This window comes from Haematobia irritans, chromosome 3, assembly GCF_050003625.1.
Source record: "Haematobia irritans isolate KBUSLIRL chromosome 3, ASM5000362v1, whole genome shotgun sequence".
NCBI lineage: Eukaryota > Metazoa > Arthropoda > Insecta > Diptera > Muscidae > Haematobia > Haematobia irritans.
Genome location: NC_134399.1, coordinates 90401707 through 90421022, shown reverse-complemented (window position 1 = coordinate 90421022; position 19316 = coordinate 90401707). Strand labels below are relative to the sequence as shown.

The 19316-nt window shown below is 34.7% G+C and overlaps 2 protein-coding genes across 2 annotated transcripts; both read right to left on the bottom strand.

Annotated features, from left to right (window-relative positions):
* Positions 1–11945: 11945 nt before the first annotated feature.
* LOC142231062 (uncharacterized) lies at positions 11946–12896 on the bottom strand. The gene has a single exon (XM_075301682.1). It carries the CDS (start codon positions 12894–12896, stop codon positions 11946–11948), a length of 951 nt encoding a protein of 316 aa, XP_075157797.1.
* A 181-nt stretch (positions 12897–13077) lies between these two features.
* LOC142231061 (uncharacterized) lies at positions 13078–16950 on the bottom strand. The gene has a single exon (XM_075301681.1). The coding sequence runs from the start codon at positions 16948–16950 to the stop codon at positions 13078–13080; it is 3873 nt and encodes a 1290-aa protein (XP_075157796.1).
* Between the last annotated feature and the right edge of the window lie 2366 nt (positions 16951–19316).

The following is a 19316-nucleotide window of genomic DNA, read 5'->3' as shown; positions in this document are numbered from 1 at the left end:
GTCACTTTGCGCGTTTTTTCAAACGGATCGTCACCAAATTTGCCAAAAGGCAATATTTTCCATCGCCCTTCAAGTCTGCAAAATTTTATCCAACTCGGTTCAGATTTAGATATAGCTCCCATATATATGTATCGCCCGATTTTCCCAAATTTGGCCACAAAACCTTTATTTATCAACCGATCTTACTCAAAGTTGGCTAAATATAATCTTCTATAGCACTAACTATATCTGCAAAAAATCATCGAAATCGGTTCAGATTTAGCTATAGCTCCCATATATATGTACCGCCCGATTTTTCTAAATTTGCCAATAAACCCCTTATTTATAGACCGATCTTACCCAAATTTGGCTAAATGTAGTCTTCTGTAGCACTAACTATATGTGCAAAAAATCGTCGAAATCGGTTCAGATTTAGATATAGCTCCCATATATATGTATAGCCCGATTTTCCCAAATTTGACCATAGAACCCTTATTTATTAACCGATCTTACTAAAAGTTGGCTAGATCCAGTCCTCTATAGTACTAACTAAATGTGCAAAATTTCATCGACATTTTGATATAGCTCCCATATATGTATCGCCCGATTTTGACAAATTCGCCCTTATAACCTTATGTTTCACCATACAGGCCTCATTTCGTAACTGATCTTACTCAAATCTTGCACAAGGTAACCTTTTGTGGTATTAATCAAACCCGCAAAATATTATGCAAATTGGTTCAGATTTAGATATAGCTTCCATATATATGCATCGCTCGATTTTCCCAAATTTGGCCATAGTGCTCTTATTTATTAACCAATGTTGCTCAAATTTCAAATTTTGATGTACTAGCCGATCGTACTTATACGTACTTGTAGCTCTTACATAAGAATATTGCTCGATTTTTACAAATTTGTATTTATTACCCACACTAATTTATTGATTTTCTCTTTTTATACCCTAAACCACATAGTGGTCGGGGTATAATAAGTTTGATCGGCCAAAAAATGTGCCTACCAGAAATATTGATTTTAGACCCCATAAAATATATATCGATCGACTCAGAATCACCTCCTGAGTAGATCTAGCGCTTGGTGTCCGTCCGTCCGTCTGTCCATGTATTTGTTGTTCACAGGATTCCGGTCGCAAATATTAACCAATTTTGATGAAATTTGGTACAGGGAGTTTGTTGGGCACAAGGACGAACGCTATTGAATTTGGAAGAAATCGGATCAAATTTAGATATAGCTCCCATATACATGTATCGCCCGATTTCGACAAATGGGGTCACGTAGTGCGTTTTTTCAAACGGATCCCCACCAAATTTGGCAAAAGGTAATCTTTTCCATCGCCCTTCAAGTCTGCAAAATTTCATTCAAATCGGTTCAGATTTAGATATAGCTCTCATATATATGTATCGCCCGATTTTCCCAAATTTGGCCACAAAACCTTTATTTATCAACCGATCGTACTCAAAGTTGGCTAAATATAATCTTCTATAGCACTAACTATATGTGCAAAAAATCATCGAAATCGGTTCAGATTTAGCTATAGCTCCCATATATATGTACCGCCCGATTTTTATAAATTTGGTTATAAAACCTCTATTTATCAACCGATCTTACCCAAATTTGACTAAATGTAGTCTTCTATAGCACTAACTATATGTGCAAAAAATCATCGAAATCGGTTCAGATTTAGCTATAGCTCCCATATATATGTACCGCCCGATTTTTATAAAGTTGGCTATAAAACCCTTATTTATCAACCGATCTTACCCAAATTTGACTAAATGTAGTCTTCTATAGCACTAACTATATGTGCAAAAAATCATCGAAATCGGTTCAGATTTAGATATAGCTCCCATATATATGTATAGCCCGATTTTGCCAAATTTGGCCATAGAACCCTTATTTATTAACCGATCTTACTAAAATTTGGCTAGATCCAGTCCTCTATAGTACTACCTATATGTGCAAAATTTCATCGAAATCGGTTCACACGTAGATATAGCTCCCATATATGTATCACCCGATTTTTGAAAAATTCGCCCCTAATAACCTTATGTTTGACCATACAGGCCTCATTTCTTCACTGATCTTACTCAAATCTTGCACAAGGTAACCTTTTGTGGTATTAATCAAACCAGCAAAATATTATGCAAATTGGTTCAGATTTAGATATAGCTTCCATATATATGTATCGCTCGATTTTCCCAAATTTGGCCATAGTACTCTTATTTATTAAGCAATGTTACTCAAATTTTAAATTTTGATGTACTAGCCGATCGTACTTATACGTACTTGTAGCTCTTACATAAGAATATTGCTCGATTTTTACAAATTTGTATTTATTACCCACACTAATTTAACGATGTTCTCTTTTTTTAATAATGGGCTCAATATTAGTGGCATACTAACTCCGTAGGCGCAATATCAACACAGCCAGTGTTGCTAGAAGTAGGGGAAATTCCCTATATGTAGGGTTTTTCTAATATTTAGCGTCTTGTAGGGACGTAGGGCCACAATGTAGGGCATTTTCACTCAACACAATTTGTAATATTTTTTACATTTTGGTGGCTCTAGAGGTGGAAATTAGAAGCCGGCAAGGCTTGATCTTTAACAATGTGTGGTAAACTTTATTCCTGTAGAAAATTTTGTCAGCATTTTATTTCTTTAGAACAAATTGTATTTCTATAGAAATTTTTTTTCAAAATATTATTTCTATAAACAACTTTCTCAAAATTTTATTTCTGTGGAATTTTTTCTCCAAATTTTATTTCTATAGAATTTATTGTCAAAATTTTATTTCTATTGAAAAATTTCTCACAAAAATTTGTTTATAAGAAATTTTTCCAAAATTTCATTTTTATAGAGATTTAACAAAAAAGATTACTAATTGGGGTAGAATTCTACCAACTGTGGCAACCGTGGTGGTAATACAAATTTATATTCTAAGTTATATACGTTGCATATTCATGTTCTAAGATAATAAAGTACTTAGAACCATTTTTGGTTTGTAAAATTTTTTAAATTTAACGAAAAATATAGTAGGGAAAATTGTTTGAAAATGTATGGGAAAGTAGGGAACTTTTTTTGTCCTTGTAGGGTAAGCCGAACATTTTCCGTGGTAACATTGACTATGAGCTATAGTCAGATTGACACAAAGAATCCATAGACATGTATCCCTTAATTTTCTTAAATATGCAACTGCGGTTTATCTCCCAGACCTATATGTTACCCCACAAATGCTTATGATTACTTATTCTGTAATGGTGGTTTAGGGTATGATATAGTCGGCCCCGCCCGACTTTCTACTTTACTTACTTGTTTAATAATGGGCTCAATATTAGTGGCATACTAACTCCGTAGGCGCAATACCAACACAGCCAGTACGGGAAATTCCCTATATGTAGGGTTTTTCTAATATTTAGCGTCTTGTAGGGACCTAGGACCACAATGTAGGAACATTTTCACTCAACAAAATTTGTAATATTTTTTACATTTTGGTGACTCTATAGGAGGAAATTAGAAGCCGGCAAGGCTTGATCTTTAACAATTTGTGGTAAACTTTATTCCTGTAGAAAATTTTGTCAACATTTTATTTCTATAGAAATTTTTTTCAAAATACTATTTCTATAAACAATTTTCTCAAAATTTTATTTCTGTGGAATTTTTTCTCAAAATTTTATTTCTATAGAAAAATTTCTCACAAAAATTTGTTTATAGAAACTTTTCCAAAATTTTATTTTTATAGAGATTTAACAAAAAAGATTACTAATTTGGGTAAAATTCTACCAATTGTGACAACCGTGGTGGTAATACAAATTTATATTCTAAGTTATATACGTTGCATATTCATGTTTTAAGATTATAAAGTACTTAGAACCATTTTTGTTTTGTAAAATTTTTTAAATCTAACGAAAAATATAGTAGGGAAAATTGTTTGGGAACGTATGGGAAAGTAGGGATCTTTTTTTGTCCTTGTAGGGTAAACCGAACATTTTCCCTGGCAACATTTACTATGAGCTATAGTCAGATTGACACAAAGCACCCATAGACATGTACCCCTTAATTTTCTTAAATATGTAACTGCGGTTTATCTCCCAGACCTATATGTTACCCCACAAATGCTTATGATTACTAATTCTGTAATGGTGGTTTAGGGTATGATATAGTCGGCCCCGCCCGACTTTCTACTTTACTTACTTGTTAATGGGTAATTTTAACTTTTTTTGTTTCAAATTGGTTAAAAATAATTTAAGAATTCATAAAATGGTACAAATTATTTAAATTTTGTCGAAAAAAAATGCTAAATCCAATTTGAAAAAATTGTGAACTTATGAAAATATTTGATATCAAACGTTTCAGACAAGCGTTAGAATCCATAAAAATTATAAAAAATTATAAAAATTATTTATTTGACAAAATATCACAGTATTTTTTATTTTACATCCAAAACATTGAATTCGGATCACACCTAAAGAAGTGATGCAAATTCAGCGCACCGGCTGCTGAAATGGAGGACTTCCGTCCTATGACAAGCCCATGTTAAATTCATCGCTTCTGCGTCAATTTTGCACGACATCCGGATCCAAAAAGAACATTTTCATTACTTTTTTGGCGACGCTTTTTTTGCTGGGTATATACATGACAAGTGCAAACACGAGAGGATTGCCCAGAAGACCGCAAACGAGACAGGAATCGAAAATTACATTTACACCAACATTTTTAAAAAGAAAATCGCGACATTCGAATCGAAGGATCTTCACAGTAGTAATACAGAATACCAATCACATTTTATTTATGCATCTTACATTTAATTACGATCCGACAATTGATTGTAATCCCAATATTGATATAAGAATCGAAAATCGCCTTTCTTAAAATTTGCAAAAGTTGATTTTTTTTAAAAGGTCTATGCTTGAAGTTTCTGACCTTTTCAATATTTGGCAAAATGGGCTTTTTATAGAGGGTCTTAAGCCAACAGGAGACTCATAATTGGTTTATATTGGTATAGCCCTCATGGAAACCAATTTAAATTCTTGAGAAAATACAACAGAATTCGGTTTTTCATTTCAATTGCTTATCTAAGGAATTTAAGATTCCTCTACAATTTAATCAGTAGTTAGTAACTATCCAGAATCTAATATAGTCTCCATAGGTGCACATTTAAAATTTAGTTTACATAACTTCAGAGTACACGGTAAAAGCAGTAGGCGTTAAAAAGCAACCGACGAATCAATAACTCGACTTTAAGAAAGAACCGTTAGATAAATGTGATTGAAAATGAGAATAAAAAAAATTGGTAGGTGATTGGAATGGTATGTAACCCCATAGTTTTGGAAATACTATTGACTAAGTAATAAAACATTAAAACACTAGAAAATGTATACATTTTACCAGATTTTTTAAAATGGACCAAAATGGACTAAATTCCATTTGGTTCGGCCATCGGACTAAATTTAGAAATTAAAAGTCTGGTGGTGGTTATAAAAGAGAACAAAAAAAAAATAAATAAATAAAAATGAGAGAGAACATTTGAGCGTAATTATGTGTTCTCTTTCAATAAAAAAAACACTGAGAGAGAGTTTCCGTTGCCGTCAGCATGAGTTGAAAGCGTTGAATATCCGCTTCCTCTCCCTACTCAACAGGTTATTTTATTGGTATGCAAAACCAAAATCAGCAGTTCGGTTTTTGTGCTTGCTTCGCTTAGTTGATTTTGTGTGTCATGATCATTTTATATGAAGAATATTTTTGTGTGTTTTTTTCTTTTGTGAAGTACATAACAGAAAATGTTTATACCCATGACAAACATACTCGCTACATAATTAGAGTTTTCTGTATTTTTCTTTGATTATCTAATTAGTGCTTTACATGTAAGTTTGTTTTCTGTAAATTTTTCTTATTGAAAATTCATTTTGTCCAATACGAGTACATAATTATTAAACCATTTAAGTACTGTACTTCTATGTAAGTAGTTTTGTTGAGTACGTAATTTTTTGTAATTTACTAGATATTCAACAGCAATCGTAAGCTGTTATTCTGGTACGAAAATAATAAAACTAGTATTTTTCAACACGCGCACAAGTTAACATAAATTGCTTGAGGTGAAATGAACTGAACTCACCTATGCTTATCAGTGTTCACCACAAAAAAATGTATTGGTAAGAGAACAGGGTGGTGAACAAAAGAGAGGATATACATACAGAGCATCACGTAGATATTCTGGACAGTGTGGCAATTTTAGCATTTTTGCAGATAAATTTAGGATTTATTTTGAATTTAGCCACAGCGCTAAATCCATAGTTTTGTATATCATTGTCTCAGAAGCAAATTTAGCGATGTCCGTCTTTCTGTCTGTCCATGTATCTTTGGAAGTATAGGTCCAACGTCTTCAAATTTGGAAAAGTTTCGTACTTCGATTCAGTCTGCCCAACTCTTGGCGTATTTATTAACCAGTCTTCAATCAATTTTACATATGTGAATGATTTATTGTTTTCGACAAAATTTATTAATTTTTACTTTGATTTTAATTTATTTGAAACACAAAAAAAAAATAAAATTACCCATTAAAAATATGAAAAAAACTAGTTATAAAAATTGAATAAAAATGTCCCGTGTAGTTAAAATAAAAGACATCTTTGGGACGAAATTTTTGGAAGTTCTTTTAAAGTTGTGCGATGCATACATATGGGAGCTATACCTAAATTTGAACAGATTTAGATGATATTTCGCAGATTTTTTTCATATCACATAAGGGTACCTTATAATGAATTTAAGTACAATCGGTTAATAGGCAAATTTTTCAAAATCGGGCTTTCAATGCAATTTTACACACTTAAAGGATGGTGACGACGATCGGGGTGTAAAAAAGCGCAAAGTATCGCCATTTGTCGAAATCGGGCGATACATATATGTATATGTGAGTTATATCTAAATTTGAAGCTAGCACTCAGTGCCAAATTTCATCAAAAATAATAATTGCGACCGGAATCCTCGAACAACAAATACATGGACAGACGGACACCAAGGGCTAGATGGACTCAGGAGGTGTTTCTGAGTCGACCGGTATATTTTATGGGGCATAAACCAATATTTCTTGTAGGCACATTTTTTGGCAAATCAAAGTAGTTATACCCTGACCACTGTGTGGTTTAGGGTATAATGAGAGAGAGAGGTATAAAATTTGAGCGTAAATATATGTTCTCTTTCGATAAAAAAAAAAAACACTAACAGTGAGAGAGTTTCCTTTGACGTCAGCATGTGTTGAATATCAGCTTCCTATCCCTACTCAACAGGTTATTTTAACCCTGGAAAGTCATCCTTATTTTTTGTACACTAACGTCATCCTTCGTCATTTTGACTACGGCTTTTTTCAAGACGCTATAATTTGCATCGTGAGCAAAAATGAGAACCAAAATTGAGTTAATTTCCTAATTCAATTTGTTTTTAATTAGTATAAGACAAAAATTCATAAAATTGTTGTTTTGCTATAACTTAAATTTATCATTTCCCAATCGACCAAAATGCATTTTAAATCGAAAATGAAATTTTGCGTCGTCATTTTGACGAAGGATGACTGTCCAGGGTTAATTGTATGCAAAAAAGAAACCAGCAGTTCGGTTTTTGTGCTTGTATCGCTTAGTTCGTTTTGTGTGTTATGATCATTTTATTTGGGCAATATTTGTATTGTATTTTTGTATGTGTGTGTTTTGTTTCTTTTGTGAACTACATAACAGAAAAGTTTTTATACCCATGACAAACATACTCGCCACATAATTAGAGTTTTATGTGTTATTCCTTGATTGAATACAATTGGTGCCTTATATTTAAGTTTGTTTTCTGTTAAATATTTGTTATTGGAAATTTCATTTTGTCCAATACGAGAACATTGTTATTGGATCGTTTACGTACTGTGTTTCAGTGTAAGTATTTTACTATATATCAAACAGCAACCGTAAGTTGTTCTTTTGGTAGGGAAATAAAACTGGCATTTCTTCACACACATACACGCACAAGTTAACGAACATAAAGTGATTGAGGTGAACTGAACTGAACTCACCATTGCTTATCAGTTTTCGCCACAACAAATGTATTGGTAAAATAACAGAGTGATGAACAAAAGAGCATCAAGTAGATTATCTGGAAGCTCGTTGAAAATAGAAGAGAGCCACAAAAATGTACAATGATTGAGAGAAAACTACTTCGCTCTCCTCTTTTTCTCTTAAAAACATAAGGTGAAAAAATTCCAATTCCATTTGAATCAATTTAAATATATGTGGATCCACTTCCCCTCTATTCCTCACTGGTTATTTCATAATAACAAGCACATAAATAACAAGTATATACGGCCGTAAGTTCGGCCAGGCCGAAGCTTATGTACCCTCCACCATGGATTGTGTAGAAACTTCTACTGAAAACTGTCATCCACAATCGAATTACTTGGGTTGCGGTAACACTTGCCGATGGCAAGGTATATTAAAACTTCCTAACACCGTAATATATACCACATAGTCCATACGTGGTATATAACATATTAAACTAAAAAAGGACGATTAAATACGTATAAATTAAGTTTGACAAAATTTTCTATAGAAATAAAATTTTGACAAAAGTTTCTATAGAAATAAAATTTTGACAAAATTTTCTATAGAAATAAAATGTTGACAAAATCTTCTATAGAAATAACATTTTGACAAAATTTTCTATAAAAATAAAATTTTGACAAAATTTTCTATAGAAATAACATTGTGACAAAGTTTTCTATAAAAATAAAATTTTGGTAGATTATTTTTGGCTTGAGTGGCAACCATGATTATTAACCGATATGGACCAATTTTTGCATGATTGGGGATCGGCTATATATAACCGATATGGACCTATTTTGGCATGGTTATTAGCGGCCATATACTAACACCACGTTGCAAATTTCAAGCGGATCGGATGAATTTTGCTCCTCCAAGAGGCTCCGGAGATCAAATCTGGGAACGGTTTATATGGGGGCTATATATAATTATGGACCGATATGGACAAATTTTTGCATGGTTGTTAGATACCATATAGCATCATGTACCAAATTTCAACCGAATCGGATGAATTTTGCTCCTCCAAGAGGTTCCGGAGGTCAAATATGGGGATCGATTTATATGGGGGCTATATATAATTATGGACCGATATGAACCAAATTTTGCATGGTTGTTAGGGACCATATACTAACACCATATACCAAATTTCAGCCGGATGGGATTTGGCAAAGTTTCGTAATTCGGTTCAGTCTGCCCAACTCTTGGCGTATTTATTAACCAGTCTTCAATCAATTTTGCGTATGTCAATGATTTATGAACATTGTATTCGACAAACTTTATTAATTTTTACTTTGCTTTTAATCTATTTGAAAAAAAACAAGTATATACAGCAGTAAGTTCGGCCGGGCCGATTCTTAAATACCCACCACCATGAACCAAATATTAGGGTTTCCTTTGAAATTTCAGGAGGGCTTGAGGACTTGAGGACACTTCCCGAAGATATATTTAAAGATTTCAACTATGAGGACTATATCAGATTCTGGATTTATAAGAACCATTTTTGTTTGAGTTTTAGAGGAATCATTAACATCTCTTGTAAGTGTGCAAGAAAATTATAAAATAACGTCTTGATTTGAAATCTTAAATCTGTAGAAGTAAAATCTGGAAATTTTACATTGAGTTTCAAGCAATTTTCATGATCAGTGCGCCTTCTACACCCTCAATAAGTGAAGTCGGTCTATATGGAGGCATTACCAAATGGACCGATAAAAACTTAATCTGATGCACGTTTTTGTGAGCCTAAAATACCAGAATATTTACAATTTCAGGCAAATCAGATAAAAACTACGGTTTCTAGAAGCCCAAGAAGTAAAATCGGGAAATTGGTCTATATGGGGGCTATACCAAAATATGGACCGATACTCACCATTTTCGGCACACTTCTTTATGGCCCTAAAATACCTCTAGGTTTCCAATTTCAGACAAATTTGATAAAAACTACGGTTTCTATAAGCCCAAGACCCCAAATCGGGTTGTCGTTTTATATGGGGACCATACCAAAACATGGACCGATACCCATAATTTTTGGCACACGTATTTGTGGTCCTACAATACCTCTAGATTCCCAATTTCAGGTAAATTGAATAAATACTGCGGTTTCTATAAGCCCAAGAAGTAAAATCGGGAGATCGGTCTATATGGGGGCTATACCAAAATATGGACCGATACTCACAGTTTTCGGCACACGTATTTGTGGTCCTACAATACCTCTAGATTTCCAATTTCAGGTAAATTGAATAAAAACTTCGGATTCTAGAAGCCCAAGAAGTAAACTCGGGAAATCGGTCTATATGGGGGCTATACCAAAATATGGACCGATACTCACCATTTTCGGCACACCTCTTTATGGCCCTAAAATACCTCTAGGTTTCCAATTTCAGACAAATTTGATAAAAACTACGGTTTCTATAAGCCCAAGACCCCAAATCGAGAGGTCGTTTTATATGGGGACCATACCAAAACATGGACCGATACCCTCAATTTTTGGCACACGTATTTGTGGTCCTATAATACCTCTAGATTTACAATTTCAGGTAAATTGAATAAAAACTGCGGGTTCTATAAGCCCAAGAAGTAAAATCGGGAGATCGGTCTATATGGGGGCTATACCAAAATATGGACCGATACTCACCATTTTCGGCACACCTCTTTATGGCCCTAAAATACCTCTAGGTTTCCAATTTCAGACAAATTTGATAAAAACTACGGTTTCTATAAGCCCAAGACCCCAAATCGGGAGGTCGGTTTATATGGGGACTATATCAAAACCTGGACCGATATAGCCCATCTTCGAACTTGACCTGCCTGCAGACAAAAGACGAGTTTGTGCAAAATTTCAGCACGATTGCTTCATTATTGAAAACTGTAGCGTGATTACAACAGACAGACAGACAGACAGACAGACAGACAGACAGACGGACAGACGGACATCGTTATATCGTCTTAGAATTTCTCCCTGATCAAGAATATATATACTTTATATAGTCTGAAATCGATATTTCGATGCGTTACAAACGGAATGACAAACTTATTATACCCCCGTCACCATTCTATGGTGGTGGGTATAAAAATTAAAATTACCCATTAAAAATATGAAAAAAGCTATTTATAAAAATTGAATTAAAAGAATGTCCCGTGTAGTTAAAATAAAAGACATCTTTGGCACGAAATTTTTGGAAGTTCTTTTAAAGTTGTGCGATGCATACATATGGGAGCTATATCTAAATTTGAACCGTTTTAGATGATATTTTGCAGATTTGTTTAATATCACATAAGGGTACTGGTGAGGAATAAAACAAATGTTGAGTTTGAATTTTATTACACCATAAGGTAGATTTATTAAAAATTCTGTTGAAGACTTTATTCGCGAGCTGTTCACTTGTTTCAATCAATGGGCGAAGCTAAAGTGATTTTTGATTTCATTGTTCAATTCTAGTGTACCAAATTTAAAGCGGTACTTCATTCATTATTTTATCAATGATATTTCAAAGTCATTCATATTTTCTACATACGTATAAAGTATTGCTTAAGCTTACTCTTTTTCATTCATAGGTTTACATTCATTGATATTAACAGTTTTTGAAAGCAACAACAACATATTCATATTAGTAAAGTAATATAAAAAACAACAATAACAATACTCATTGAGAATCATTCTACGTGAGATTATTAAAGTGACAAGAGCAATGAGTATAATTATGAATGAGAACACAGTGTTATATTTATGAATGAGAGCAATGTGTTATACACAACGAGAAATATATAATATAACAAATAGACAGCTAAGCATGAATGAAGTAAATAATAATAAATTTGAAGCGAGCACAGTGTGGATTAAAAGTACGTTCACCACCATCCCGGCCCCCCTGAAACGTAGTTTCAGATTATGGGAAGTTTTACCAAGGTAGAAATAGGACGTGTCATTTCTCCGCATTGCGTTTTAAGTTTTACAGCTCTTACATTGCCATCTATACCGGGATATGTTTCGATCACTTTTGCCAGTAGAAATTTGGAGGGAGGTAAATTCTTTTCTTTGTCTACAACAACATCTCCAACTGCTAGATTTGGTTGAGGTCTATTCCATTTTGGTCGCTGTTGCAGAGAAGTTAAATATTCTTGATGCCAACGTCGCCAGAAACCTTGAAACATATTTTGTACATGCTGCCAATATCCAAGTCTGTTTGGTGTGAGGTTGACCAGATCTCCTTCGGGAACAGTTGTATAAGGCCTGCCAATAAGAAAATGAGCCGGCGAAAGGTATTCGCAATCTGTATCTGGAACAGTGCCTAAGGGTCTTGAATTAACTACGGCTTCCACCTGAGCCAATAGAGTGTGCATCTGCTCGAATGTTAATTCTGTATTTCCAATAACTCGTTTAAGATGCAACTTAACCGATCGAACCGCCGACTCCCACATTCCACCCCAGTGGGGTGCAAATGGAGGAATAAACGTCCATTGTATACCGTCTTCGGCTAAAGATGCGGAGACAATTTCGTTATGAGTTTGCGACAAAATTACTTTGTGCATCTCGTTTAATTCTCGAGATGCCCCAAGAAAATTTCTTCCATTGTCACTAAAGATTTTTTTACATTTTCCTCTTCTCGATATAAATCTTTTTAAAGCGGCAATAAAACAATCGGTGCTTAAATCAGTGGCGAGTTCCAAATGTATGGCGGAGGTGACTAGGCATACAAATAAACAGATATACCCTTTAGATTTCTTTGCATTTCGTCCTGAGTATTGTTTTAAAATTATTGGGCCTGCATAGTCGCAACCAGTGTTTTCAAAGGGAAACGCTTGACGTACCCGGATGGATGGTAAATCTGCCATTAACTGTTGTGTATTAATTTGTCGTTGTCGAAAACATTTGAGGCAATTATGAGTCAGATTTCGAATCAGATTTCTTGCACCAATAATCCAATAGGTTTGACGGGCAATAACAAATAAGGCCGATACTCCGGGATGCAGATTTTTCTCATGAAGGTTTTGTAAAATCAATTTGGTTATTCGGCTATTTTATTTGGTGTGGATATCTAGTGGCATTGATGAACTTGAAGATGTAGGCTACGACACGTATGAGTTTATTCCATTTCGAAATGCGGTGTACCAATTCATGTAGTGGATTATAGTCATTCACTGTTGAGACCAGAACTTTTGAAGAAAGTTTAAAGGCAGAAAGGGCGTCAGGATCTGTAATTACATCAAATGAATTAGAACAGTTATTCATATTACTGATTTGGAATGGGTCCCTCAGCCATTGTGGGCCCTTCCACCAAAGATCAAAGGAACGAAGTGTTGATACAGGCATCCCTCTTGAGGCACAGTCGGCCGGATTTTCTTTAGAGGCAACATGATTCCAAAACTTACGAGGCAATATTTCCAATATTTCTGATGTTCTGTTGGCTTCGAATGTCTTTAACTTAATGGGTGGTTGAGATAGCCAACACAAAACAATTGTTGAATCACACCAAGCTCGTATATCAATTGATTTGTGTGGCAAGGCTTCTTTTATTCTTTTGAGTAGACGAGATAAAATAAGAGCTCCGCATAATTCAAGACACGGCAACGATTTTTGTTTGATGGGAGCTACCCTTGTTTTAGCAGCAATGAGTTTGACATGAGTATGACCAGTGTCGTCTACGAATCGACAATAAACTGCGGCAGAGTATGCGTGTATGGAAGCATCCGAGAAACCATGCAGCTCCAAGTTTGTAACATCATTCAAAATGTATCGTGGAAGTGTAAAATCTTGAATAGAAATTAAATCTTGTCGAAATGTAGTCCATTGACGTGTAAGATTTTCAGGAAGTGGTTCATCCCACGATAGCTTGTGTGACCATAGTTCTCTTAGTAGAATTTTAAATTGTATTACCATAGGAGATAATAAACCCATGGGATCAAATATACGTGATACATCAGATAGTACCTGCCTTTTTGTTGCGACTGGATTTTTGTTGAGTTCTATATGATACCCCAGTTGATCTGACGATGGTCTCCAAAAAATACCGAGCACCTTTTTTACATCCTTTTCGGGAGCTGCAAAAAACAATTGATCTTGTGTACTATCTGATATACTCACGCAATTTGAAACCCATTTCCTTAGTTCCAGGCCTGCTTGGGCTAGTAGATTTACCAAATTGTCACGTATGAAAACGATTTCTTCTTCCGTTTGTGCCCCGGTAATAACATCATCTACATAAAAGTCCTCCATTACCACCTTCGATGCAATGGGGAACTTGGATTTATAATCATAGGCTAACTGCTCCAACACTCGTACTGAAAGATATGGCGCACAAGATGTGCCATATGTAACCGTGCATAAAATGTAATGTTGTACCTCGTGTAACGGCGACTCTCTCCATACAATACGTTGATAATTTTTGTGATGTTCAGATATCCATATTTGTCTGAACATTTTTACTATGTCGGCTGAGAAAACATACCTGTGGAAACGAAATCTCAAACAAACAGCAAATAAGTCCCGTTGTATACTTGGCCCAATGTGCAAGTTATTATTAAGCGATATACCGTTGGAATCTTTAAATGAGCCATCAAACACGACTCTAATTTTTTCTCCCAAGACTGGATGATGGGGTAGATAAAAAACTCTACCATCAGTAACATTAATCTCATGAGGTTTGAGTTTACGCATATGTCCCAATTTTTCATAATCTCGCATAAAACCAATATACTTATCTCGAATTGCTGGATTTCGTTGAAGCCTTCTTTCGACAGCATAGAATCGAGATAGCGCACCATTTAGTGTATTTCCAAATATTGGGTTTTCATTTTTAAAAGGCAACTGAACTACGTACTTACCATCACTTGCACGCGAGTGAGTGGTTTGAAAGTGCGTCTCTACAAAAATGTCATCTGGATCGGCTTTAGTATGGTGTTCAGTTTCTTCTAGTTCCCAAAAGCTTCGAAGGCAACGATCAATATCCACGGTGGTAACAAGTGTAGTAGTTTGGTTGTAAATTTGCTCTGTCTCAGCACAAGTTACAACCCATCCAAAAATTGTTGAAATTGCAATAGTATTGCCCTGTGAATCAATACGTTTGTTGAATGTGAAAATGTTCCAAATATGTTCTAGGCCAAATAAAATATCAATCTGTGACGAAATGTTGTATGTGGGGTCAGCAAGAGGCAAATCCATAAGTTGATTTTTGATCTTATTTTCAAAGCTGTAGCCAGGAAGAGATGTAGTTATTTTAGGCAGAACATGTACCTTGGCGTTAATCGATTGCTCAGAGATGCGTGAACGTACGAATATTTGACATAAACCCCGAGTTGTCTCGGCTTTAATTGATGAAATACCATTTACAATTATTTTTGAGGGATATCTTTGAAGGCCTAAACGTTGAGCACAACTCTCAGTGATAAAAGACAGCTTTGAAGCGGTATCTAATAAAGCTCGACATGTTATAAACTTTCCAAAGCGATCTTTGACATAAATAGAAGCAGTGGGCATGATAAATTCTTTGTCTGACGTACAATGTTTACTACTAGATGGAAGTGAAGGTAACGAAATGGGACATGCAATGTTAGCGGTAGTGGACCACTGAATATTGGCACTAGCTGTATTATTAGAAGAAGACGGTGATTCAGGGGGTGAAGACTCCGAAACTTGACCGGGTAAATATGTAGGTTCATGTTCATTACTCGGAAGATGTAGGAGTGAATGATGTCTTCGATGACATTGCTTGCATCTACCTTTTGATGCACAGTTGGAAACCGCATGACCCTGTCTGAGACAATTATAACATAGTGCAGATTCTTTTACGAAGTGACGGCGCTCATTAATATCTTTTTGCAGAAATGTGGGACATGTAAAGATTGAATGGTCGGGACACTTGCACAATAAACAGCTGGGTTTTGCTTTAGTACTCACCAGACATTTTGTATGGTTACCTTGTGACTTGCCTGAATGACTGTGCTTGGATTGATGGGCCTGTTTCTTTGCACACAATTCAACCTCTTCGCAGCGATTGTCTAAGAATTCAAAAAAATCGTTAATGGTAGGAAGTGGATTATCTCGACTCTCACGAATCCACTTGCTCTTTGATTCAGGATCAAGTTTAGATAACAATAAATAGATTAACCACCAATCTCTTTCATCTTTACCTATAGCATCAAGACCACGAATTATTTCATTTGCCCCGTCAGATATTTTTCTCATGGTTGCAGCATTTTCCGTCGATATTGATGGTAGGGCCATAAATGCTTCTATGAAAGAAGTAACAATTTGCTTAGGGCGATCATACCTATCATTGAGCCTTGTCCAAGTTGTTTGAAAAGCAGTTTCGGTAACCGGAATATGTTGTATTAATCTTGCGGCATCTTCTTTGAGTAGCGACTTCAGGTAATGAAACTTTTGAATATTTGATATTCCTTTTGATCCTATAGCGCTCTCTAAAAGATCTTTAAAACTTGGCCAATCTTTGTATGTCCCTGTAAAAAATGGAATATTTATGCGAGGTAAATCATTTTCTTTAGGATGGCTAGTCGTTGAAAGTTTTTCCAAAAATGCAGCCTGTTGATCTGCCAACTTTGCTATTGCTCCCGAGTTGGCTGTACTTTCATTCAAAGTAGGAGCATATTGTGATTTTAAAGCATACAGTTTACCACGCGCTGAAAGGTATTTCTCTTCGTAGCTTGCAAAATCAGCCTCCGGGTCCGCAAAATTTTCCACATCTTTGAATTTGTATAAATCATCTGTTAATTTTACAAACGCTTGCCAAACCTCTTCCAAACGCTCCAAGCGGCTAACCACATCATCGAAAGTTGTTTCTGCGGATGGAACCTGAGCAAACGCCAAAGCACGAGTAATTGAGCCTTTCAAGCGACCTCTGGTCATCGTCAAGGAATTCATTTCTTCCGACATGATGTGTTATTTTTTACTTTAATTTGCACAATAACTTCTTCGATTTTGATAGTTGTGGAATTCCAAATTTTATTAAATGACTGGAAGATCCGGTTCCAGAAGGACCAACACTTATGGTGAGGAATAAAACAAATGTTGAGTTTGAATTTTATTACACCATAAGGTAGATTTATTAAAAATTCTGTTGAAGACTTTATTCGCGAGCTGTTCACTTGTTTCAATCAATGGGCGAAGCTAAAGTGATTTTTGATTTCATTGTTCAATTCTAGTGTACCAAATTTAAAGCGGTACTTCATTCATTATTTTATCAATGATATTTCAAAGTCATTCATATTTTCTACATACGTATAAAGTATTGCTTAAGCTTACTCTTTTTCATTCATAGGTTTACATTCATTGATATTAACAGTTTTTGAAAGCAACAACAACATATTCATATTAGTAAAGTAATATAAAAAACAACAATAACAATACTCATTGAGAATCATTCTACGTGAGATTATTAAAGTGACAAGAGCAATGAGTATAATTATGAATGAGAACACAGTGTTATATTTATGAATGAGAGCAATGTGTTATACACAACGAGAAATATATAATATAACAAATAGACAGCTAAGCATGAATGAAGTAAATAATAATAAATTTGAAGCGAGCACAGTGTGGATTAAAAGTACGTTCACCACCAGGTACCTTATACTGAATATAAGTAAAATCGGTTAATAGGCAAATTTTTCAAAATCGGGCTTTCAATGAAATTTTACACACTTAAAAGATGGTGACGACGATCGGGGTGTAAAACAGCGCAATGTATACTCATTTGTTGAAATCGGGCGATACATATAGGTATATGTGAGCTATATCTAAATTTGAAGCGATTTTTTCGAAATTCAATTCGTTCGTCCTTGTTCCAAATAAGCACTCAATGCCAAATTTCATTATAATAATTGCGACCGGAATCGTCGAACAACAAATATATGGACAGACGGACCGACGGACACCAAGGGCTAGATGGACTCAGGTGGTGTTTCTGAGTCGACCGGTATATTTTATGGGGCATAAACCAATATTTCTTGTAGGCACATTTTTTGGCAAAGCAAAGTTGTTATACCCTGACCACTGTGTGGTTTAGGGTATAATGAGAGAGAGAGAGAGGGATAAAATTTGAGCATATATATATGTTCTTTTTCGATGAAAAAAAGAAAACAAACACTGAGAGAGTTTCCTTTGACGTCAGCATGTGTTGAATATCCGCTTCCTATCCGTACTCAACAGGTTATTTTAATGGTATGCAAAAAAGAAACCAGCAGTTCGGTTTTTGTGCTTGTATCGCTTAGTTCGTTTTGTGTGTTATGATCATTTTATTTGGGCAATATTTGTATTGTATTTTTGTGTGTGTGTGTTTTGTTTCTTTTGTGAACTACATAACAGAAAAGTTTTTATACCCATGACAAACATACTCGCCACATAATTAGAGTTTTCTATGTTATTCTTTGATTGAATACAATTGGTGCCTTATATGTAAGTTTGTTTTCTGTAAATTTTTCTTATTGAAAATTCATTTTGTCCAATACGAGAACATAGTTATTGGATCGTTTACGTACTGTGTTTCAGTGTATTTTAGTATTTTACTACAGCAACCATAAGTTGTTCTTTTGATAGGGAAATAAAACTGGCATTTCTTCACACACACACACAGACAAGTTAACGAACATAAAGTGCTTGAGGGGAAATGAACTGAACTCTCCTTTGCTTATCAGTGTTCACCACAAAAAAAAATGTATTGGTAAGAGAACAGGGTGGTGAACAAAAGAGAGGATATACATACAGAGCATCACGTAGATATTCTGGACAGTGTGGCAATTTTAGCATTTTTGCAGATAAATTTAGGATTTATTTTGAATTTAGCCGCAGCGCTAAACCCATAGTTTTGTATATCATTGTCTCAGAAGCAATTTTAGCGATGTCCGTCTTTCTGTCTGTCCATGTATCTTTGGAAGTATAGGTCCAACGTCTTCAAATTTGGAAAAGTTTCGTACTTCGATTCAGTCTGCCCAACTCTTGGCGTATTTATTAACCAGTCTTCAATCAATTTTACATATGTGAATGATTTATTGTTTTCGACAAAATTTATTAATTATTACTTTGCTTTGAATTTATTTGAAACAAAAAAAAAAATAAAAAAATAAAATTTAATGGGTAATTTTAATTTTTTAAATATGAAAAAAGCTAGTTATAAAAATTGAATTAATAGTTTAAATAAAAGACATCTTTGGGACGAAATTTTTCGAAGTTCTTTTAAAGTTGTGCGATGCATACATATGGGAGCTATATCTAAATTTGAACCGAATTAGATGATATTTTGC